Source organism: Lissotriton helveticus, chromosome 1_1, assembly GCF_964261635.1.
Source record: "Lissotriton helveticus chromosome 1_1, aLisHel1.1, whole genome shotgun sequence".
NCBI lineage: Eukaryota > Metazoa > Chordata > Amphibia > Caudata > Salamandridae > Lissotriton > Lissotriton helveticus.
In genome coordinates this window covers 1,191,363,774-1,191,386,429 of record NC_136057.1, presented here as the reverse complement: position 1 = coordinate 1,191,386,429, position 22,656 = coordinate 1,191,363,774, and the positions used below count along the sequence as shown (strand labels likewise).

The window sequence follows — 22,656 nt, the reverse complement described above, 5'->3', positions numbered from 1 at the left end:
CACCTTCCGCCTCCTCACCCACGCACACAAAGCCCTACACGACCAAGGCCCGAGCTACCTCAACAGCCGGATCAACTTCTACGCTCCCAAACGCCACCTCCGGTCAGCCAACCACGCCCTCGCCGCCGTCCCCCGCATCCGAAGAGCAACTACAGGAGGAAGGTCCTTCTCCTACCTGGCCGCCAAGACCTGGAACTCCCTCCCGACCGACCTGCGCCTGACCCAAGACCACCTCTCCTTCAGGAAGAAGCTGAAGACCTGGCTGTTCGAGCAGTAGCGGCACCCCCCCTCCCCCAAGCGCCTTGAGACCCTACGGGTATGTAGCGCGCTCTATAAGTGTCATTGATTGATTGATTGATTGACTGTTCCCATGAGGCACAGGGTCAGACTGATTTGCATATAGCCATGTCTGAACTGGGGTGGCTGAGTGAACTAAAGAATGGTGATGGATTAAACCCAGATCAGTTGACTGGGGGTGAGTGTTTGATTTGTTCGAACGCTCCATCCATCATCCCCTTTTGTATCGCTTTGTTTGCCCTAAGTGTGGCAGGGTATGCTCAGACGGGAGTCCCTTGTTCACTTGGCCACTGGATTCAAGATAGCCTGGCTGATGAGGATTATGAATCCGAAACTGGTCCCAGGATGCTTGTTTGCGGTCCAGGGAAGACATGGCTTGGCAGTTCGGGCTGGACTGTTCCCATGAGGCACAGGGTCAGACTGATTTGCATATAGCCATGCCTGAACTGGGGTGGCTGAGTGAACTAAAGAATGGTGATGGATTAAACCCAGATCAGTTGACTGGGGGTGAGTGTTTGATTTGTTCAAACGCTCCGTCCATCATCCCCTTTTGTATCGCGTTGTTCTCATTGGCAGCATAGATGCCTCATGTAGGTATTTAAATGATTATGGTTCTGAATACCACAGTGCCAGGACAATGACAGTTGATTCCATACCCTAGGATAAAGACCATCTAACAAGAAGACTGCCATACCAGGTGCTATTTTTGCCACACAATGATAACAATCAATGTTATTTTACAAGCTTTAAAATGATATGCGAGAAACGATTTCTCAATGACCAGTTGCCTCAGTCTGGGCTTAGGTACTGAATCACTCATGCGTCTATTTATCCAGCCGAATACTCACTCACACATTCATCCCTCCTTGTGTGGCCATTTACTCTTTATCACGTTCAACCACTCATTCTTCAACCACAGCCTCACATACAAACTCTAGAATTCATAAAGCCCACATTTGACGTATACCAATGCAAGACCTACTGCCAATGCATTCTCATGCAATAGAATATTATGTAGCACATAACTACTGCCTTTAATACTCTTGAGCACAACCTCTTTATGTCCAAATCTTCCTCATTTTTACAAGATTTGCTCAAAGCTAAATCTACTTTGAGCAAAATACCCACGACTGATGCTTGTAATATCCTCCTTAAAATCAAATCTAAATATCATGGTGGCCAAAATCAGGCTAGTAAAATGTTAGCCAACTATTTAAAAATTAAATTAGAGAAGAAAACTATTGGTCTTATTCAATGTCAACTTAGTAATACGATGCTGTTTTCAGATCCCACCATTTCTAATGCCTTTCAATCCTCTTACGAACAATTATATACGGAGGATACAGCCCCATCTGAAGATGATATTGAATCTTTATTCTGGAACTTCCAAGCCCTCCTTCCATTCCTGACACGCTCCCCTCCCTAGAAAAGGATATTTCTCTCTAATTACTGATGCCCTTAAATCCCTAGAACATCATTTTGGAACCGTAAAGAGCAAATGTAGGATAAAAGATATATATTGGTGGCCAGTGGCAGATGTTGAGTGGGAGGAGATGATCTATTTTAGTGTGAGACTGGTGATATTATAGCTCCTTTGTATCCAGTTTCATGGCCCAGCAAATGGTAGGGGATGGTTGGAGTGGAAATAATGGATTCCCTCACGGGAACTGAAGGGGCTGTCAAGTGTATAATTGTTCTACAGGCTTGTTGTTATAAGTGGCCTGAGGTTAAAGTTGTGGATAGAGCTGTTGCCAAGGCAGAGTTTACGTTAATACTTTCAAACAAGAGAGTCTGCCAAAAATAACAGTTATTGATAATTTAGACCAGATTCTGTTGAGCATTTTATCTGTCGTAATGGGCACTATATAATGCGATTTCTTTGTATCATCTTAGTGGCAATGGTCTAGTTAAGAGATTTGTGAGTAGTGAAACACATTTTGCAGTTATCTAGTAACATGAGTCAGTTGCCCAAATGTGTAATTAATGGTGACGTGTTTCATGGAGAAACCTTAGAGTACAAAGTAAATGTGATTGAGAGATGAATGGTTGTAAGGTGGTGATGTTTTTGTGGGTGAGAATACTACAAGTTTGATGGAGAATGAAGGCATACCGAATTTGATTTTAAGAGAGGGCAATGCATATCATGATAGAGTTGCAACTTTAGAACCTCCATTTAGCACATCTGGTGATAATAGTGTACAAGAAGCATTTTTAGTGCAAACAGGAGAAGTGTCCATATTTCAGCGAACAGCAAGAATTTGCAAGGGAGAGGGGCATCAGAGGAACGTTTGGAAGCATTATTGCCAATCCAAGACAGTTCAAGGACATTTTGGTCAATAACTTTTTGTTTTTCCAAGGGTACTGAGAGTTGAGGGTAAGGTTATTGGATTGGGCATCTATTGTAAAAAAAAGTGTGTCTTTTTCCATAGCTGTATGCAAGAGGGGTCTGTGTATTGTTGTCAGAACAGTTCTTCCCAGTGTTGTAATGTAATGTGTTTCAATTATTCAATGTATTTCAATGTGTTATGGGAAGAGCCAGTTGGAAGTAGGCAACTGTGGTTGAAGGAGCTGTGTACCAGGGTGTGCCGCCAAATTTGCATGGAATAATGTGTTGGTTGTCAGTGCACTTTACTGTTGACCAAACTCTGTCACTGTAGAGAACTCCATAAGAATTGGGGATAAATACAAATATTACAAGAGCAAATACTCACCTTGGGATCACTAGACTGTTTACATCATTTAAGAGTTAGACCTATCAATCCTGCTGAGAATGGTTAAATGCAATATCCTTTATCCTGATTTGGTTCAGTACATATGCTACTCCTACCATGCTGCTATCGAAATATACATTATTTACAAACGTGTACAAAGACAATACCAAATTCAGCGAGAAGGAATAAGGACTGCTGTGCTTCTGAAGGACTGACACTCTGCTGCTCTGAAAGAATTGCTGACCTGCTGCTCACTGCCCTCCTTGCCTGGGTGAGAAGGACTACACCTGCATCTCTGGACCCAGCCCCCAGAGTGACTCCAAGGGCTAGTTGGCTTGCCTCCTGATTTGAAGACTCATATTTACTACTTCTTTATTTAGTTACTGTTGGAACTGGCCCTTCTTGCAGGGTCATCCTCAACCTTTTTGCTTCTTCCTCCCTTATTTTTCCTGACCCGTGGCTATTGGCAATAGGACTCTGCGCACTTTACCACTGCTGATCAGTGCTAAAGTGCATATGCTCTCTATGTAAATTGTTATTCTGATTGGATATACATGTTTGGCATATTTGTATCACCATGAAGTCCCTAGTAAAGTGCACTGGGTGTGCCAGGGCTGGTGATGACAAATGCTACTAGTGGGCCTGCAGCACTGATTGTGCCACCCACAGGAGTAGCCCTAAAATGATGTCTCAGGCCTGCCACTGCAGTGCCTATGGGCAGTTTAGAACTGCCATGTCCTCCTGGTCAGTGTCCCCACTGACCAGGCCTAACCCTTCCCTTTTTGTCCACATCACTCACCCCTAGGGAAGGCCAAAGGTACCCCCTGGGCAGGGTGCAGTGTATGTAAAAAGTAGAGCATGTACTAGTGCAGGTGACATGCTCTGGTAGTGAATGGCAGCCATTTTCGTTTTTCACTACTGTAAGGCTATCTTGCGCCATAGGTTAACATGGGGGATGCTGGCTACAGTGGTTAACAGCATTTCTTCCCATAGGAACAAGATAGGACATAAGTATCTAGTATCCCTGAACTCAGAATTTAATAACACATCTTTTAGGAAAGGTTGTTTTTAAATCCTGTGTTTGAGAACAGCACTTTTAGAAAGTTGCTGTTCTCTTGTCTGACCCTTCTGTGTGCCTGGGCCTGTTTGTGTATTGACTGTCTGGTTTGAGAGTGACAGGGGCTGGGGGATTCCCCAGGAGGCTGGATGAGTCAGCACTAGGCTGAATGACTGCAATTGCAACTGGAGTGGTGGGAGGAGTTAGCACCTGGACTGAATAGGGCTGTGCCTGCCTTCCACAATGCTGGCTCCACCCCCCTGCTGGGCGGCTGAGTTCCCTGCCCCTCACTCTGAAAGGAAAGATGCAGCCAGCAAAACAAAGTGCTCAGGATCCACCCAGAACTGGTTCAGACCGGGCTCAGGGCCCACATGCACCAAGAGAACAAAGACTTTAGGGGTATAAGTACAGGACCCCTGACAACAGAAAATTAGATCATCCTGGAAATCAAGAAGGAACCTCTGCCAAGGAGAAAGCTGAAACTGAAGAAGGAAGACTGTCCTGCTGTTGCTCTGCTGGACTGACCTGTTGCTTTGCTGCCAAGGAGAGGGGAAGGACTTTGCTGCTGAGCTGTGTCCCCTGTCTTGAAGGAATCTCCAAGGGCCTGAGTAGAGCTGGCTCCCTGTTTTGAAGTCCCAGGAACAAAAGGACTTCACCCCAGCTTCCCTGAACTCTGCTGAGAGAGTTCTGTCCTTCCTAGAGTGCTTGATCCAGTTGTGGGGCCTCTGGAAGTTGTACCTGAGCTGGGAAGCTTGAAACTAAGTTTGAGTGACTTTTGAACTTGAAAAGTGTCGCATCGCTCGCTTGAGGAGCGCATCCCCGACAGTGCGAGAAGTTTCCCGCCGCTACGGAGGCCGAGATCGTCGCAGCGCCTGACGCCGCTGCCAGAGACGTTGCATCCTTCATTTGCGGGACGCACCAGACCGGTGCGGGAGAATCTAACATCGCTGCGAGTATCGTCGCAGAGCCTGTCGTCGCTGGGTGAGAACGCTGCACCGCTTGCTTGCGGACCGCATCACGTCGCTGCGAGCATCATCGCAGAATCAACGCATCGAGGAGCTGCGAGAGAGAGGATCCCCGCTGGACCGCGCATCGTCGCCCCGGAGATCGTCGCAGCCCCTACGAGATCGTAGCATCGTGCCTTTGCGAGAACAGACTTCCTATGGAACCTACGCACCGGAATCCATACAAGTGGCCTTCCTCCCCATACAGACCGGATTCATCCCAACACGCCCGCTGCTGCAGCGGGGCTGTCGCATCGCCTCCCCAGGGTCTCAGGAGCAACGCATCGCTTGTTTTCCACCGCACCAGCTTCTGCTTTTGGAACTTTGTTGCAGCTAAAAGGTACTGTGAGTAAACGTGACGCAACTGTGAACTTTTCACGCATCAGTAGAGAATTCTATCGCAACCTAAGAATTTTAACGCAACCTTAAGAACTCTTTTTGAAACCATATTCTTGAACGGTGTATGTTGGATTTTTGTCGTTTTGGTCTTGTGTAGTTTAGATTAAAATACCTTTATTTTTCTAAACTGTTGTGGAGTCAGTTTGTGGTGTTTTCACTGTGTTAATGTGAGTGTTGGTACAAATACTTTACGCATTGCCTCTGGTTAGCCTAGACTGCTCGTGCCAAGCTACCTAGAGGGTGAGCAGGGGTTATCTCAGAGGGTTATCTCCTTGCCCTGACTAGAAGCAAGGGTCCCTATTTGGACAGTGGTACCTACCTCTGCCAACTAGAGACCCCCAGATCTAACATTGGTGGTCAGGCGGTGGGATTTGAACTTGTATTTGTACTTGACCCACAGTAATTGGTGTACATCACTAGTGAGTGCAGACCACTACGCCACCGCATACCACGGTTAAGTTTTTGATTTTTGTTTCTATTTTTGATCATAACCCTGAAGGAATCCAAGCATCATGTCTCTGAATGGTAAACCAGCAAGTGATGTTGCAGAACTGGAGTTTGATATTGAAATGTTAAGGGATTACAAAGTAGGTCAACTCAGGCAGTTCTGCAGGAACTTTGGATGTCCCATGAAGCGCCGCTCCAAGAAGGAGGAGCTACAGGAGGCCTTATTGGCCTGGTGGGAGACCAAAGAGGCTGGGGAGACAGATGATACAGAAGTGGATGAGGATGCACAAAGGAATGGTTTCAGGCCACAGGATCTGCCTGTGTCCAGAGCAGCCTCAAGGGCTGGCAGCAACCATTCAGCTGAAGGTTTTTCCCCAGAGGAGTTGGAGGAAAACCAAAGGGCTAGAGATCATAAGTTAGAAATGTTGAGGCTTGAAATGGAGCTGAAGCAATTAGAAATGGATAAAGAGAGAGAAAGGGCGGCGGAGGAGAGCAAAAATGCCCGTGCCCCGGAGGAATTGAAATTGACCTTGGCCCATGAATTAAGAATGAGGAAGCTTGAGTTGGAGCTCAAGAGGCGTGAGGCCATGAGGGTCTCAGCTGAAGAAGAAACATGGGTAGGTCAAAAGGTGAGCTTTGCTGAGTTGGAGGTGGAGTCCAGCTCAGATGGTGGCAGCATGATTATGATAACTAGTGCGGAGAGAGAGGTACAAACACCCAGAGATGTGGCGCCTGACTTGAGGGAGGGGGTCGACATACACCAGGGGGTTCAGGTTTATGATGTAGTTCCAGTGGAGTGCAGTGTCCCTGAAGTAGATTGGGGGACTGGCACAGGGGACCATATTCCTAGTGGTGGGAGGGACACTCTACTGACTCTAGATGAGAGGTACAGGGAGAGGGGTTCCCCCATGGTAGAAACCTTGGTGTGTGTATGTGAAGACCAGCCAGAAGAGTGTGGGTTGTGTGACAGAGACAGTCAGATACTGTCTTGCCAGTCTCAGGAGAGTGGTGTGGGGTACTTGTGTGAGGCACTGGAGGGTGAGGCAAAGGGTAGCTTGGTTAACAACTGTTGGGGGCTGTGTGATTCATTTGTTGGAGAGCATATTTTAAGTCCCTGTTTTCCAGAGCTATGCCAACACCCGGTGGAGTGTGAGTTCTCTGACCCCAGAGAGCTTGCGTTGGAGGCAGACCTCTTGGTGAATTCCAGAGAGTCTGAGGAGGCATTGGGGAGTGATCCCAAAAGGAGTGGCTTAGATATCTTCCAGACCTGTGAGGTGGAAGAGGTTCAGTGTAGCCCGGTTAGGTCCCAGTGTAGTGGGAGGGGTGTAGGGGCTCATGTCCGGTCTCAGTTGAGAAGGAGTGAGTGTGGGACGGTGTGTCTCACGGTGCTCGAAACCCAGTCTCAGGGCCTGGAGGGTTCCTTAAGGGAACACCAGGTTGAGGACCTAGACTGTACTTGTAGGCCATTTGAGGAGGATCTGCTAGTGTCTGGTGAACGGGGAGTGCCTGTAACCAGGCCTCCATCAGTTCTGGTGTCTGGCAGTGCCGCTCCATTTGGGAGGGTACAGAAGTCCAGACTGAGGGGTGAGAGGGGGAAGGAGTCCCCAGTGGGAGAACCAATGGGTCAGGGACCAGTCGGAAGGGCTGAGTCCCCAGTGAGTGACCATGGTGACCTCACTTCTGTCCTGGGGGATCTTCCCACGCTGTCAGGTGGACAGGGGTCAGGAGATCTGCACCAGGCAGACTGTCACAGTACACATGAGTTGTGTGTTACCCTCAAGGGGGTACTATGTGAGTCCCCAGAAGTCCTGGCGTGCCAGGCAAATGCACCATCGCAGGTTTTGGTCCCTGGGTTGGGAGACCAGGTTCAGGATTGGCCTGACCTGGAAGGAAGGACATCTGTAACCAGTGTCCTGACCAATATGGTTCCCAGGGGTACCCCTCCAGTAGGGAGGGTGCAGCGCTCTGGAAGGGGGTGCAGAGGGAGGGAGCCCTCGCCCCTGACCCCGGTACAACCTGAGGGGTTAAACCCTCAGTTAAGAGACCAATTGCTGGAGGGAGGTCCTGAACTGGTAGGAAAGTTGTGTTCTTGGTTGTCTTGGTGGACAGGGTTGCCCCTGGAAGGAGGGCAGGAGTCTCACCCTGGGGGGTGGACTGGGCCACACCGTTGTGTTGGCCAGGTGGGTACTGTCTACCAGTATAGGCACCTCAGTGAGTGAAGTCCTGGTGCGCCAGGCATGTGTTCCACTGCAGGGGTTAGTCCCTGGGTGGGGAAGCCAGGTTCAGGTGTTGTCTGACCTGGAGGCTTGGGAGCCTAGGTTTGAGGGCCAGGCCCGGGGTATCCCCCCTGACCTGGAAAACCAGTTGCAGGATAGCACCCCTGAACTGGTGGATGAATGGTGCGGGACACCTGCCACAGGTGCCCTGGCTATTCTAGAAGGGGGTACCGCTCCAGGTGGGAGGGTACAGAGCCCCAAGGAAGAGGAGGACCGGGTGTGGGGAAGCCCATCACAGCCTCCTGTCCAGCCGCTGGATACAGGTCCAGGACTGGTGGGTCAGTGCCAGGATGTTAGACCTGACATGACAAGAGAGGGAGTGGACAAAGGGTGCCAAGCACCTGGGGCTACTGCCCCCCACCGTCTGATGCCACAGGGGTTTGAGAGCCATGAGAGGCATGAGGCCTGGGTCTCATCCCTGATCACTGTTGGTGGTCACTGTGGCTTGCTGTCGGTCTGTTGGGACACACCTGTGAGTAAATTAAGGTTAGGTGCTGCACAGGTGGTGTCCACAGGTGAAGAGAAGGTTTCCACATGGATTGGCATGGTGGACTCTGAGAGTATGGATAGAGTGATCCAACTGGGTTTAGGACGGCGTAGAACAGGACTGCCCTGCTGTGTGGGCCAGTTTCCGTGTTCTATCGCCTTAAGCAGGGAATCCCATCGAGGTATCGTTTGGTCTACCCTGGCTTTAGGCTGGAAGGGGGTTGTGTTGGAACTGGCCCTTCTTGCAGGGTCATCCTCAAACTTTTTGCTTCTTCCTCCCTTATTTTTCCTGACCCGTGGCTATTGGCAATAGGACTCTGCGCACTTTACCACTGCTGATCAGTGCTAAAGTGCATATGCTCTCTATGTAAATTATTATTCTGATTGGATATACATGTTTGGCATATTTGTATCACCATGAAGTCCCTAGTAAAGTGCACTGGGTGTGCCAGGGCTGGTGATGACAAATGCTACTAGTGGGCCTGCAGCACTGATTGTGCCCCCCACAGGAGTAGCCCTAAAATGATGTCTCAGGCCTGCCACTGCAGTGCCTATGGGCAGTTTAGAACTGCCATGTCCTCCTGGTCAGTGTCCCCACTGACCAGGCCTAACCCTTCCCTTTTTGTCCACATCAGTCACCCCTAGGGAAGGCCAAAGGTACCCCCCTGGGCAGGGTGCAGTGTATGTAAAAGGTAGAGCATGTACTAGTGCAGGTGACATGCTCTGGTAGTGAATGACAGCCATTTTCGTTTTTCACTACTGTAAGGCTATCTTGCGCCATAGGTTAACATGGGGGATGCTGGCTACAGTGGTTAACAGCATTTCTTCCCATAGAAACAAGATAGGACCTAAGTATCTAGTATCCCTGAACTCAGAATTTAATAACACATCTTTTAGGAAAGGTTGTTTTTAAATCCTGTGTTTGAGAACAGCACTTTTAGAAAGTTGCTGTTCTCTTGTCTGACCCTTCTGTGTGCCTGGGCCTGTTTGTGTATTGACTGTCTGGTTTGAGAGTGACAGGGGCTGGGGGATTCCCCAGGAGGCTGGATGAGTCAGTACTAGGCTGAATGACTGCAATTGCAACTGGAGTGGTGGGAGGAGTTAGCACCTGGACTGAATAGGGCTGTGCCTGCCTTCCACAATGCTGGCTCCACCCCCCTGCTGGGCGGCTGAGTTCCCTGCCCCTCACTCTGAAAGGAAAGATGCAGCCAGCAAAACAAAGTGCTCAGGATCCACCCAGAACTGGTTCAGACCGGGCTCAGGGCCCACATGCACCAAGAGAACAAAGACTTTAGGGGTATAAGTACAGGACCCCTGACAACAGAAAATTAGATCATCCTGGAAATCAAGAAGGAACCTCTGCCAAGGAGAAAGCTGAAACTGAAGAAGGAAGACTGTCCTGCTGTTGCTCTGCTGGACTGACCTGTTGCTTTGCTGCCAAGGAGAGGGGAAGGACTTTGCTGCTGAGCTGTGTCCCCTGTCTTGAAGGAATCTCCAAGGGCCTGAGTAGAGCTGGCTCCCTGTTTTGAAGTCCCAGGAACAAAAGGACTTCACCCCCAGCTTCCCTGAACTCTGCTGAGAGAGTTCTGTCCTTCCTAGAGTGCTTGATCCAGTTGTGGGGCCTCTGGAAGTTGTACCAGAGCTGGGAAGCTTGAAACTAAGCTTGAGTGACTTTTGAACTTGAAAAGTGTCGCATCGCTCGCTTGCGGAGCGCATCCCCGACAGTGCGAGAAGTTTCTCGCCGCTACGGAGGCCGAGATCGTCGCAGCGCCTGAAGCCGCTGCCAGAGACGTCGCACCCTTCATTTGCAGGACGCACCAGACCGGTGCGGGAGAATCTAACATCGCTGCGAGTATCGTCGCAGAGCCTGTCGTCGCTGGGTGAGAACGCCGCACCGCTTGCTTGCGGACCGCATCACGTCGCTGCGAGCATCATCGCAGAATCAACGCATCGAGGAGCTGCGAGAGAGAGGATCCCCGCTGGACCGCGCATCGTCGCCCCGGAGATCGTCGCAGCCCCTACGAGATCGTCGCATCGTGCCTTTGCGAGAACAGACTTCCTACGGAACCTACGCACCGGAATCCATACAAGTGGCCTTCCTCCCCATACAGACCGGATTCGTCGCAACACGCCCGCTGCTGCAGCGGGGCTGTCGCATCGCCTCCCCAGGGTCTCAGGAGCAACGCATCGCTTGTTTTCCACCGCACCAGCTTCTGCTTTTGGAACTTTGTTGCAGCTAAAAGGTACTGTGAGTAAACGTGACGCAACTGTGAACTTTTCACGCATCAGTAGAGAATTCTATCGCAACCTAAGAATTTTAACGCAACCTTAAGAACTCTTTTTGAAACCATATTCTTGAACGGTGTATGTTGGATTTTTGTCGTTTTGGTCTTGTGTAGTTTAGATTAAAATACCTTTATTTTTCTAAACTGTTGTGGAGTCAGTTTGTGGTGTTTTAACTGTGTTAATGTGAGTGTTGGTACAAATACTTTACGCATTGCCTCTGGTTAGCCTAGACTGCTCGTGCCAAGCTACCTAGAGGGTGAGCAGGGGTTATCTCAGAGGGTTATCTCCTTGCCCTGACTAGAAGCAAGGGTCCCTATTTGGACAGTGGTACCTACCTCTGCCAACTAGAGACCCCCAGATCTAACAGTTACAAAAGTTGTTTTTATATAAATTAGTTAAATCAGACTTTGAGTGGTCCTTGGAGAACATGTATTAACTGTAAACACAATTCTTTCCAGTAAATATTAAATAAATATTAAAGCGGTGTTAGGTCGTTTGACCTTTAATGAGTTTTTGGTTTCCTGATGACCATTCCAGCAAAAAACTCACATGTGGGTTACTTTTAATCTGACGGCTCTTTGAGTTAGTTAAGTCACTCTGAATGTCCTAACCAATGCACACCCAAAATGGCAGCATTGCATGCCTCTTCAAAATGATAAAAATCCTGCAGCCAATCATGTTGAGCAAAGAAATGTACTATGTAGTTAGGCATTACCGCTCTTGTGGTATTCATTTTCAACACGCAAAGTGGGATTAGTAGTTGATCCACTCACCAAAGGGAGGCTCATCACCTACAATCTGTGAAAGTAATTGGACTGCATATACATGCCCCCTTACTATCATGCGTCTGAGTGAAGGCATTTACCTTCAGTGTATTTTCTGTTGCTAATTCCAGAATCTATGTTTCTGCCTTCAGAATGGATCTGGGCATTTTCCACAATAACCATTACTAGCATGGAGGCGAGATCAATTGTCACAATAAGCAGTCCGTTAAGGAGGAATGATCCCCGAAAGAGGTCACATGGCTGTAGTGCGAGAGCATCCTTAGGCTTCCTGCTCTGAAGGCTAAGACTCAGTTCAGTCTCACCATAGCACTGTCAAAATAAGGCTAAGATCACACACAGCCGAACCTATTGGCCAATCTAAGTTCACAGGCTAAATGTGATCAAACTAATGTCTTTAAAGTACAGATGCCAATTCTTCATCTAAGATTCCGGATACACTTAGAGACGTAGCAGGATTTGTTAGATAATCTTTAGAACATTTTACCAGGTTTGGTATAACAATTTGAAGTGTTCCTTGCCTACAGTTTGGGACTCAGCAACTGGTCGTCTGTAATGGTTGGATTACTCACCAGTCTTCTGCATGGCTTCCCAAAGATCAAAGCAAGGCACAATATATATGTGTCATATCCTTAGGGGAAGAGATAGGGTCGATTGATGCACCTCAAATGTCTACATTGGTAACATGACTGTTTGTATATTTGACAAGAGTATATTTTTATTCAAGGTCTATGAAATGCATCAGCAAAATGCTGTAACAAGACCAATTCCATTCATACTCCCTGCTGCTCAAATAACATGTTTATTTGCAGTGCGCCAGAATATCTAAGCCAAGAATGGTGACTTTTGTTTGTTCATGGAATCCTACCACCTACAACACAGATATTCTTGAAATGGGAACAAAACACATTCCCGCTGTGACAGAAAATACCGACAAACACTTCTGCTGTTTTTAGCTCGCTCCACGAAAGAGAGGAGGATGACATTTGCTCATCCTCTAAATGGTCTTCAGTTTGGGCAGCAATCAATGCAAGAGGTGTCTCTTTCAGCCAGAGTCAATTTGAATGATTCAGTCTCTGACACATGGAAAAACAAAGTAGTCCACGCAAACATGAATTGTGAGCAAGCAACCAGGAACTAAATTAAGAACCCAATTTCATGCACATAATTGCAAACCCTATACTGCAGGTTCAAGCATACTTTATACTTCGGGACCGATTCTAAAATGGCTGTTGTGCTTTGTCTCGGAAGGGGGTGGCAAATCCAAGTGGCCTAGTGCTGCACCTGGCATTACCAGGTGTGGGAACTCCAAGGCTGATTTTACCAGTTGTGGAAACACACCCAGTAAAGCTGCAGTTTATAATGTTTTTTCATTGGATAGCTACCAGGCATCAAATCAAATGGTGAAATCTAATGACTGCAAATTAGGTATGAAGGAAAATATCGAATTTTTGAAAAGTGCCTGAGATAATGAGTGCATAAATAATAATTATTTGCCCACTTATGAATCTGTGGTTCACCATGCCATTTTGTGAAATTAGTTTTTTTCTTGCACTGTGCAAGGCTTGGATTGGGAAACCAAAAATGGAGAGAAATGTAATTGATATTACCAACTCACATAGCATTTGTGTTTTTCAAACTTCTCTCATTAAAGTTGGCACCCCACTTGTGTGATTGGATCTATCGCCCATGAGGAAAAAAAAACACAAAACATAACAAGAAAACATCAACATTTTGCCTTTCAAATTGACCTATTCTGGTGATGTAGGTAGCTGTGGTTTTTGGTCCTGGACTCAGCTGGCACCCAGGGAATTTCTTAAAACAACACATCCAGAGAAGTCCACAGTGGTGTGAATTTAAAAGATCCTACTATGTTACCTACTCGGAATGCCCTGCAAACTTCAAATTTGGACTGAAATCACGGATTATCCACACAAATGTTCGAAGAGAAAGTTCCAGAATCTGCAGTAATTGACAACATTCCTACCAGCTTTCACATTGTTGTCCCGATTAAATTCTTTAGCTTAGCCTATCGCCCACTCTAGAAAAGACTCCAAAATGCAAAAATGAAACATCAGATTTTTTCCTTGTAAACCCGCTCCTTTCTGTCAATGTGGGTAGCTGCAGAATTTAGGCCTGACCTTGGCCAGCAGCCAAAAACACCTACCAAATACAGTAAATTCTGCAAACCAACCAACACCCAAGGGAGTTTAAGGCAGTGTAACTTGTATGGATCCCGCTACATTTTGTTATGCATAATGGACTGCAAACATTAAACTTTGGCTAAAATTGGGTATGTTCTTCCCATTTCTGTGAGGAAAAGTTCATGAATCTGCACAGATCCACAAAATATCTGCTATGCAGAATTCTCACACGTCTCTCAATAAAAATGCTTCCCTACTTGTGTGTTTGGATCAATCCCCTGCAACAAGAAAAGGCCCCAACAAGGGGTACATCATGATTTTGCTTTACAAATTGACGGATTCTGTCAATATAGGTAGCTGCAGGATTTGGGCCTGAGCTCAGCACTTCTCCTGACCCACTTGTGTACCAGAGTCTAATGCCTGCGACAGGCACCATTTCAAGTCAATGCAGTGTCAATGAGGTCTTAACATGCCTACAGTTGAGGCCCATTCCAATGACTTGTGTTAGATTCACCCACACATGGAAGGTAATGTTTCAATCGAGAGACGTGTGGGAATAAAGGGTGGTAAGACTTTGACTGTCAGTTGGAAGCCCTTTAATGTATGACTTAAAAATCATAGTTGCAGTTATGGCTGTGAAAAGTGAAAAACCCATGAACTCCCCGTTATAGTTAACTGTACAAACCATACTCACATGCCTGCCATGCAAAGCGTATATCACCAAGTCTTAAAGAGCCCAAACATTTGAATTCAAAATTCTTATATACATAACTTTAAAGTGTCCCATTCAAGCCAAATGCATTTTTCATGGAAATATGCTCTACGGCATCGTAATTGTGCCCCCTATATTAGGTTAAGTAGAGTAATCACCAGTTATGAATGCATGCATGTGGTTTGTCCCAGTGAGGATGAGATGTACCTGATTTGCCTCAATGAAAAGGTAATAATAGGGGACTATGATTTAAGATTGTTATAGCTAAATGTTCAGCATGTGGTACGAGACCTCATAGGAGTGGGGAGCCAAAAAAAGGTATTCCATTTTGTATACAGATCATGTATGGTGAAAAAAAAAGTACTCAATATCTAAATGGATAGGTTGACCTCCACGCATCAATCAGATCAGAAACTGATGTCCAATCCATCAACCTATCTGAGACTGTGACAGCATGTGTTACCCGTAATTAAGGATGACCTGTCTACTTGCATATTCATAACACAATTGAAATATCTTCCAAGAAGTTTGCAAAATCATGTACTTTCCATGTGTAGAAAGTTGGGTTTCTGTTACAGTATCCCCCGTTTCTGCCAGATTTATGATTCAAGTTGACTTGATGTTCCCTGGGTCCCTGCCAATCAGGTTCCCAGGGCCTTTATTCTTTCCCAAAACTGTACGTTTGTACCCCAATTGGCACCTCTCTGGCCACATGTAAGTCCCTTGTTAAAGATACCATGGGCACCAAGGGCATTGTGACCAGGGAAGGCCATTTAAAGGCCTTAGCACATATTGTGCCACCCTTAGAGGTCCTTTACCTTAACACACAGCTATTGCAGGCTGTGGGTTTTGGTGCGGAGAAAAGTGAAGAGTCGACATGGAACACATCCCTGTGTGCCATGCCTACAACCCACTGTCTATGGCACAGCTCATCCACCCCTCTTGCTCTGCCCCTGGTGAGGGTACAGGTGCATGAGCCCTGTACCCCTACTGTGTCTAAGTCCATTCTTAGACATTGTAAGTGCAGTAAAGCGATAAAGAATATATGGCCTGGGAGTTTGTCTTCACAAACTTCACACTACCATAATGGCTTTACTGAATTCTGGGAAGTTTGGTAGCAAACTTCTCAGCATAATAAACCCACACTGATGCCAGTGTGGGATGTGTTATACAATGCCCTCAAAGGGCATCTTAGGGATGCCCCCTGAAATACGACCAGCCTCTGGTGGGTTCCCTGCCTACATGAGACATGTTTCTGGACACTAGGGTGGGAGCCTTCGCTCCCTGAACCCAGAATAAAAGCCTTTCCTGGGCGGAGGTGGTCACACCTCTCACAGGCCAGAAAGAGCCACCTGTGGCAGGGGAGCTTCAAAGGCCTTGCCGCCTTTGTAACGTGACCCCCAGCCTCTCCTATCTGGAGCAGGCCCTCTTCCTGTCTTCCCTCCTTTTCAGCGGGAAGACAGGCGGTAAAAATTAGAACAGCCCAGAAGGTGTGCCCACCTCGGCCAACCCCACCCCTCAGGTGGGGGGGGCCAGGTGAAGTCCACTCTTCAGTGCCCGCCATCTTGCAGATGGCAGGCACTCTCCAATCAGGATTAGGGATTGTGCCCACTCCCCCACATGGGGTGAGCACACCAAGGGTGCGGTCACTCTAAGGTCACTAGCCCATTGGCTACTGACCTCGAGACCCCTAAAACACTCCCTAAATACAGTATTTAGGGGCAGCCCTGAACGAAGGAGACAGATTCCCTCAACCTACGAAGAAGAAGGACGAAAAAAGATACCCAGCATAGGTGACTGCAGAGAAGAACTGACTTGACTACAGCCCTACCGGCCCATCTGCAGTTTCCAGAGATCCTGCGCCAAAAGTTGCCTTGTCCTGCAGCCAGTGACCTCCAGAACCATGGGAGGACTGACTACCTTCAACAAAGACTATATCTCCTGTGAACAGCAGTCTGTTCTAAAGAAACTTCCAAGACAGACTGTGAGCCTGCTGAGGACAAAGAAACCCGATGCCTGGAACCACCACTGCACAAGACGCCTACCCCCCAAGTCCGAGTAGCCCACTGGTCCCTGCGAGGTCCCCAGCACACGATGTTGACTGCAGCCTCTGCACGGAGACCCCCCCCCCAACTGATAAGGTGAAATCTGACCTTAAAAGACACCTCTGCATCCTGCCGCCCTGCACCCTGGAGAAGAGAACCCGAGGTGCACCTATGTCCCGAGCCCCCCAACTTACCTGCCCAGCTGTTGGTTTCTCCTGGAAGACTTCCTGGACCAAGCCAGCAGCTAAAAAACAAAACTGGCAATCCCCATTGAAAACAACAGGGCACCTGATGCCAAAACAGCACCCTGCACCCCGCCACTCCTGAGCTACTCTGCGTGCACCTTGTGTGCTAACTCAGATCCCCCTTTGCCCTGAGCTTAAGTCCAGGAGCTTTGCTCCCACAACCTTGTGGCCTGCTCGTAAGCAGCCACTAACCTGAGCCCCCTTGTCCCTCATAGGATTACGTTGGGCCTCAGCACTCTGTACCCAGCTGCCCTAGTGCCGCTGAGGGTGCTTTGAGAGTACATCCTACCCTGGGGAAACCCTAGTTCTAACCCCAGGAACCCAACTTCCACAACCAAGTACTTACCTGTAACTCCATTTCCTTGTGTAGGATTGCATTGACTGTTTTTCTTGAAAATTGTTTTAAGTGTGGAGCTGGTTTGTATGGAACTCTAAGAAAACTACAAATATATAAAAACAAATCTACTTACCTTTTCTCTAGGAAATGTCCCAGTGTGATATCTAGGCATGTCACACTCAGTAGAAAAAAGTTCTCTATAAAGTAATCTACTGTATTCAGACCATTTACAAACCTGTAGCAAAGTCATTTTTATTCAGCTTGCTTGTTTTGCTCAACCTGCCTTGAAAATTATCATTTACACTTACCTACACCAAGCTTGCTTGGTTCTTGGAAACGAATATAACTAAATAATATTTTTTTTTTACAAACAAATTGGTCAGAGTTCAGTCTTTGAGTGTGTGACATCATTTCATTCCTGAGTTTGTACAATAAATGCTTAACACTACCCTCTGATAAAGCCTTACTGCTCGACCACTATACCTTACTTTGGTATAGTTTACTCAGAGCCAGCTTCATACACCATGTCCTAAGGTAATTTTAAATATTTTATCTCTTAGAAATGTACCACAAGCCCATCACACTCCAAGTATTGAAAGTATGTAGGAAAATTGTTCTTTTTGCATGATCGCCCCCATTTTGTTGAATTGCCATGGCTGGTTCTTTGATTCTGTACACTGAGACTCTGCTAACCAGGACCTAGTGCATGTGCTTTAACCCAAAAACATGTCCAAATTGGCTATACTTCTATTTGTCATATTTTATTTTCCTGCTGTAACTCCCACGTATATGGTACAAAGTGAATCTAAGGCTGTAAGGTAAATGTCACAAGTAGACTACAAACAAACATTGATAGACCACTAGAGTGACAGTGCAAAACAAAACTACAGGCCACCAGTAAACAGGCTGTTCAGGTTTATGCAAATTGTGCAGGTTCGACATGCCAAAATACCTCCTTTTGACAGGCCTAAATCTTCCTTTTAGATATTAAAAGGTCACCCCTAAGTAGGCCTTAAATGCGCAAAAGACGGGCCCATGGCAATTAAAAGCAGGATGCGTAAAGCTTTAATGTTAAACATGTCCTTACAGAGCAAAGGCCATAAAATCTATTTTCACTGTAGATGGGGAAGCTGTCCCATAAAAAGTGTTGGGATACAATATTAAAGTTAATAAAGTAATCTCAACCTAGGAATCAGCTAACAAGTTAATTCTTGGACTTTTTAAAATATATATTAGAAGTCCACTTTACTGATAAATCGGAATTGCATTTTATATTTTATATTTACATAGTCACCTTCAAGCTGCCTAAAGCCTCTAGAAGCCTATTTGCATAAGATTCCAACTGTCATCCAGGCGAAGCGGCCAGGGTGCCTGACTCTGGATCACGTGTTTCAAGGTTTGAGCCTCAGCACCGGCGGCAGGTTAGCCCAGCACCATGTGACTCTGGGCAATAGCTCGCTTAATCTTCCCGATGGCCCCCAGCGCCGGGACACCTCTCTGAAGGTAGCTGTGCACTTTACAAATGCTGGTATTTATTATTTCATGAGTTGTGAATTAGTTCTCAGAGCTGAGACAAAGGCCTAGGGTGTAGGTAGGTGTTTTGTTCCTTTGATACAGTGACCATCTGGGCTGTGCCCAGGGACTTAATTAACCTCAAAAAGGCCTACCTATTCACTGGCAGATGTGACTAACACCCAGGCCTGTTCCCTTCATTTGTCTCCCTAGCCAGTCAGGCATCAGACCCAGGGGGAGTGGAGCATCCCCCAGAACAGGTTTTTAGTGACCACAGAGGAGGAGTTGCTCATTTCCTTAGCCATGCCTCTGGGAGGGCACAGGAGCATTGCAAGGGGAAAAAAGGCTCTTCCATCTTCATTTTAGGCAGAGAGAGTCACTGTGGGATTGTTTGCAGTAGAGTATACAGAAATTGTTGCAAACGTGGGTTGGGTTTGCCCTGAGATCTTTTCCCATATTAGTTAGGGAGGGGCCTAGAGTCATGTCCATCCACAGGCTAGCGCACGGCATAAATGTGGCACTACCAGGGGACCTTCTTCAGATCGCTATTGGACCTGTGGAAGACAGAAGAAGGACTGCAGCTATTGGAAAGACCTGTGAGGAGAAAAACCAAGGTCTGGTCCTGGTCTCACTGGAACCCAGGGCCAAGAAGTAGACTCCAAGGGTTAGTTCCAACAGGGCCTGCCCTGGACCCTGCTTTTGGTGTCTGTTAGAGTGATCCCTGACTCCTAAGCACTAATCCTGAAGGCTTTGAACCCCTGAATCTTAAAGCCTGGGACTTGGCAATTGTTTGCAAAATGTTTGCCTATGGCACCAAAGACAACCTGCAGGCTGATCCATTGAAGGTGCATTACCAGTGGGCCTGACTTTGTGGCAGCTCCTGCTACATTCTTCTTTGTAGCAACAAATCCTCTGAGTAGCATCTGTCACCTTCGAATTCTCTTCGGTTACAGCCTGCTGTCTTGCCCAGCTGAGGAAATCCAACTTTCATTAAAGAGTCTAAGTCTGAAGGTAGAACATTTCATTGAGCCCGATGCTGACAGAATCCCGTTGACGTACTCCCTGGGCACGTACTCACAACTTTTCCGACTCTGAGATTTTTCAACTCTCACCAGCAACTTCACCAAAATCTCACCCTTGTCAATGAGCCTGTCTTCGGATCCAGCCTGCAGCCAAGCCATTGTGCTAAGGACTCTAATTTCTTTGAAAGTGTGTATGAAACTTTCCGACCTAGACCAACCCGACCTGTGTATCCAAGCCACACTCTACTGTGGTCTGCCTTAAACCTTAACTTTGCTCCAGTCTAGTGCAACCAGTTGCCTGTGGTTGGCGCTTTGCTCTTTTTTACACTACTTTTTAATTTACTTTAAAAATTCATATCTCCTGTTTCCCTTATTGGATTTTTTCACATTGTTCTCATTTTTGAAAAATGATAATATTTTATATTGTTAAAAATAGTAGTGTGATTTTTATTGTGCTGTGTTTTTTTTAAAACTTTTTAACAGTTTTGGTACTTCTACATGTTATACATATTGTCCTAAATTGAGCTTGTCTGCTCTGTGCCATAGCTACCAGGAGTTGTGCTCAGGTTTAATTTACTGAAACCATTACTGGACCTCACATGAATATATTGGCATTAGTACGTCTGATGGACTATCATCCACCAACAAATCATTTTCTCTTTTTTTTCACATTACACACCAAAATCATTGTTAATAATAATATAGGGAGAGACCAATGACTTGCTCTCGGGGGAATCCCATCGTCTAGAGTCCATTGAGCACACAGAAAAGAAGTGACATTTTCATTCTATTGTGAGGCTTGCATACCATACATCGTATACTACCAGTGGTTAAATGTAGAAACATCTCCATGACTCATGTAATAAGCCTCCTAAGGTGAAATCCCTGCCATTCAGGGTCAAGCCAAACATGATTCGGGTCAAGCTTGTAACTGTAGAGCCTAATACACTCCCAGAGTTCTTCTGTGGGATCCATATAAAGAAAGAGAGAAGACCAAAGAGTTTTAACTTCAAACTCCTTCACCTGTAACCCCCCTGAATCATGTCAAGTAATGGTTAGCCCTGTTCCACTATTAACACACCAACTACCAATCAGTTGATAATTCCCTGTTCACCATAATGGAAGTATAAAGCTGAAAGATACAGCATAGAAACTAGATAATGTCATCAACTAAGCTTGGTGCCTGATGGGATAGTCCTCCTTTGCCAGACTTCTGTCCCTTAGCCCCAGTTCCTTTTCCAACAAACCTGCATCTGAATCAATTTGGACTCTTATATAAATCATGCAACCAATCTTGGACACAGCTGACAGTGCCTGTCCTTCAAAGATGTGTTTTACAGGGTTTGCATGCTCTCTGGTACCTGCACCCACTCCTTGTTTCTGGCTCTGCAATCTGCACAACCAACCCAAGCATCAACCACTGGTTGATACCCGAATATATTTGCCCATCCTCTGGACTCCTTTGGGCCAGTTAAGAAAATTGCTTTTTCCCAATGTAGTATTCTCAATTTGGCAGAAAACAGCAGCATAATTTTCAGAACACATTTCCTCAGAATCTGTTTCTCCACTTTGAAGGTATCAACAGGTCTGGCCTTGGCAAGCCTAATTATTCCACATTTTTAAAATATTTGTGCAATGCAAGCATATGCAATAGGCATTAAAAGTATGAAAGTATTGCATATTTTAAAATGCTGATGTATAAGGTGTCATGCATATTTTTGCACAAAATAGGTAAAAAAATGTCCCATTGGTAAAATAAATGTATACAAAGCATGAAAAGAAAGCTGAAAGAAAACCAGAGAGTGGCCTACTTGTTCCAGCACTGAAGTGCACTGTGTTTTTGGAGGATGTGCACCTGCAAAAAGCTGGCAATGGAAGTGAAAAGAGCCGGTAGCTAAAGTGGGATGACCTATTGCCTAATTCTATATGCTGTGGTGGAGGAAGGCAATATGTGAATGGCTCTTGACCAGAGTAGTTGGTGACAGAGGGCTAAGCTAGAGAGCGAGTTTATATTTAGGTAATTGTATTATGATTTTTTTGAAAACCATAAAGCAAGGACCTTTCTTAGGGGCACATAGGTAAAGACATTGAGAGCGACATTTTTATAATAATGAGAGTTTTCAGAAAAAAAGATAGATACCGAATGTTCTAAAGAAATACAAACCATTCTTCAAAAGGAAAATGTGTATTGTAAATATCTAAAGAACATAAGTAGTACTTATACCATATAGGCATTCAGCACACGAAACTATCTGTCATGATGTATGTTTTACCTACATTGACATTCTTTTAATTTCCTATGGCACATCAGCATGCCACCCAGTCTTCTTACCTGTTATCGTGCCCTTGGAGCTGCAGTGGCTGTGGAGGGGGTGGTTGTGCCACGGGGCTGTTTTGTGCCACCGGACTCTGCTGCGCCATGGGGCTGTGCTGCTGCGCCATGGGGCTCTGTTTCTCTGAGCTGGGTGCTGAGGCTGGGCTGTTCAGGTCTGCGTCATGGGAAATAAGAGGTCAAATAAGCTGTCAGATGTGACATTTCATAAAGGGCAAATGTTCTGTAGACACTGCGTGCACATTTTCTGCTGTGTGCTTCTTCTGCGGAATATGTCTGGTCGCCTTTTTATCTCTCTGTTCATAATTAGAATTCAGCATGTTGCAAATTGAAGGTAACTTCCACAATCTGAAATCTCTGACGGAATATAAATGCTACTCTTTTCTCTGTTGTGCACATATTAAAACATATTTATATTTTAGACAGCGCAACATCTGTAAACACTCAACGTAGATGTAATGCAGAAAATGTATACTGTTGTCTGCCACGTTCCCGCCACAGTCACGGCTCCGTCACACTTTTCTGGCATGAAGAAGATGTCTGTGGTCTGCATGGAACCCAA

The 22,656-nt window shown here is 46.3% G+C and overlaps 1 protein-coding gene across 3 annotated transcripts in view; it reads right to left on the bottom strand.

Moving 5' to 3' along the window:
- The window catches only part of MAGI2 (membrane associated guanylate kinase, WW and PDZ domain containing 2), a 2,996,284-nt gene that overhangs the window by 122,138 nt on the left and 2,851,490 nt on the right, over positions 1–22,656 (bottom strand). For all 3 annotated transcript variants that reach the window (XM_078679471.1, XM_078679479.1, XM_078679488.1), the window contains one exon: positions 22,095–22,251. In XM_078679471.1, the coding sequence (XP_078535597.1) occupies positions 22,095–22,251 (157 nt within the window). The remainder of the gene's footprint in view (positions 1–22,094; positions 22,252–22,656) is intronic.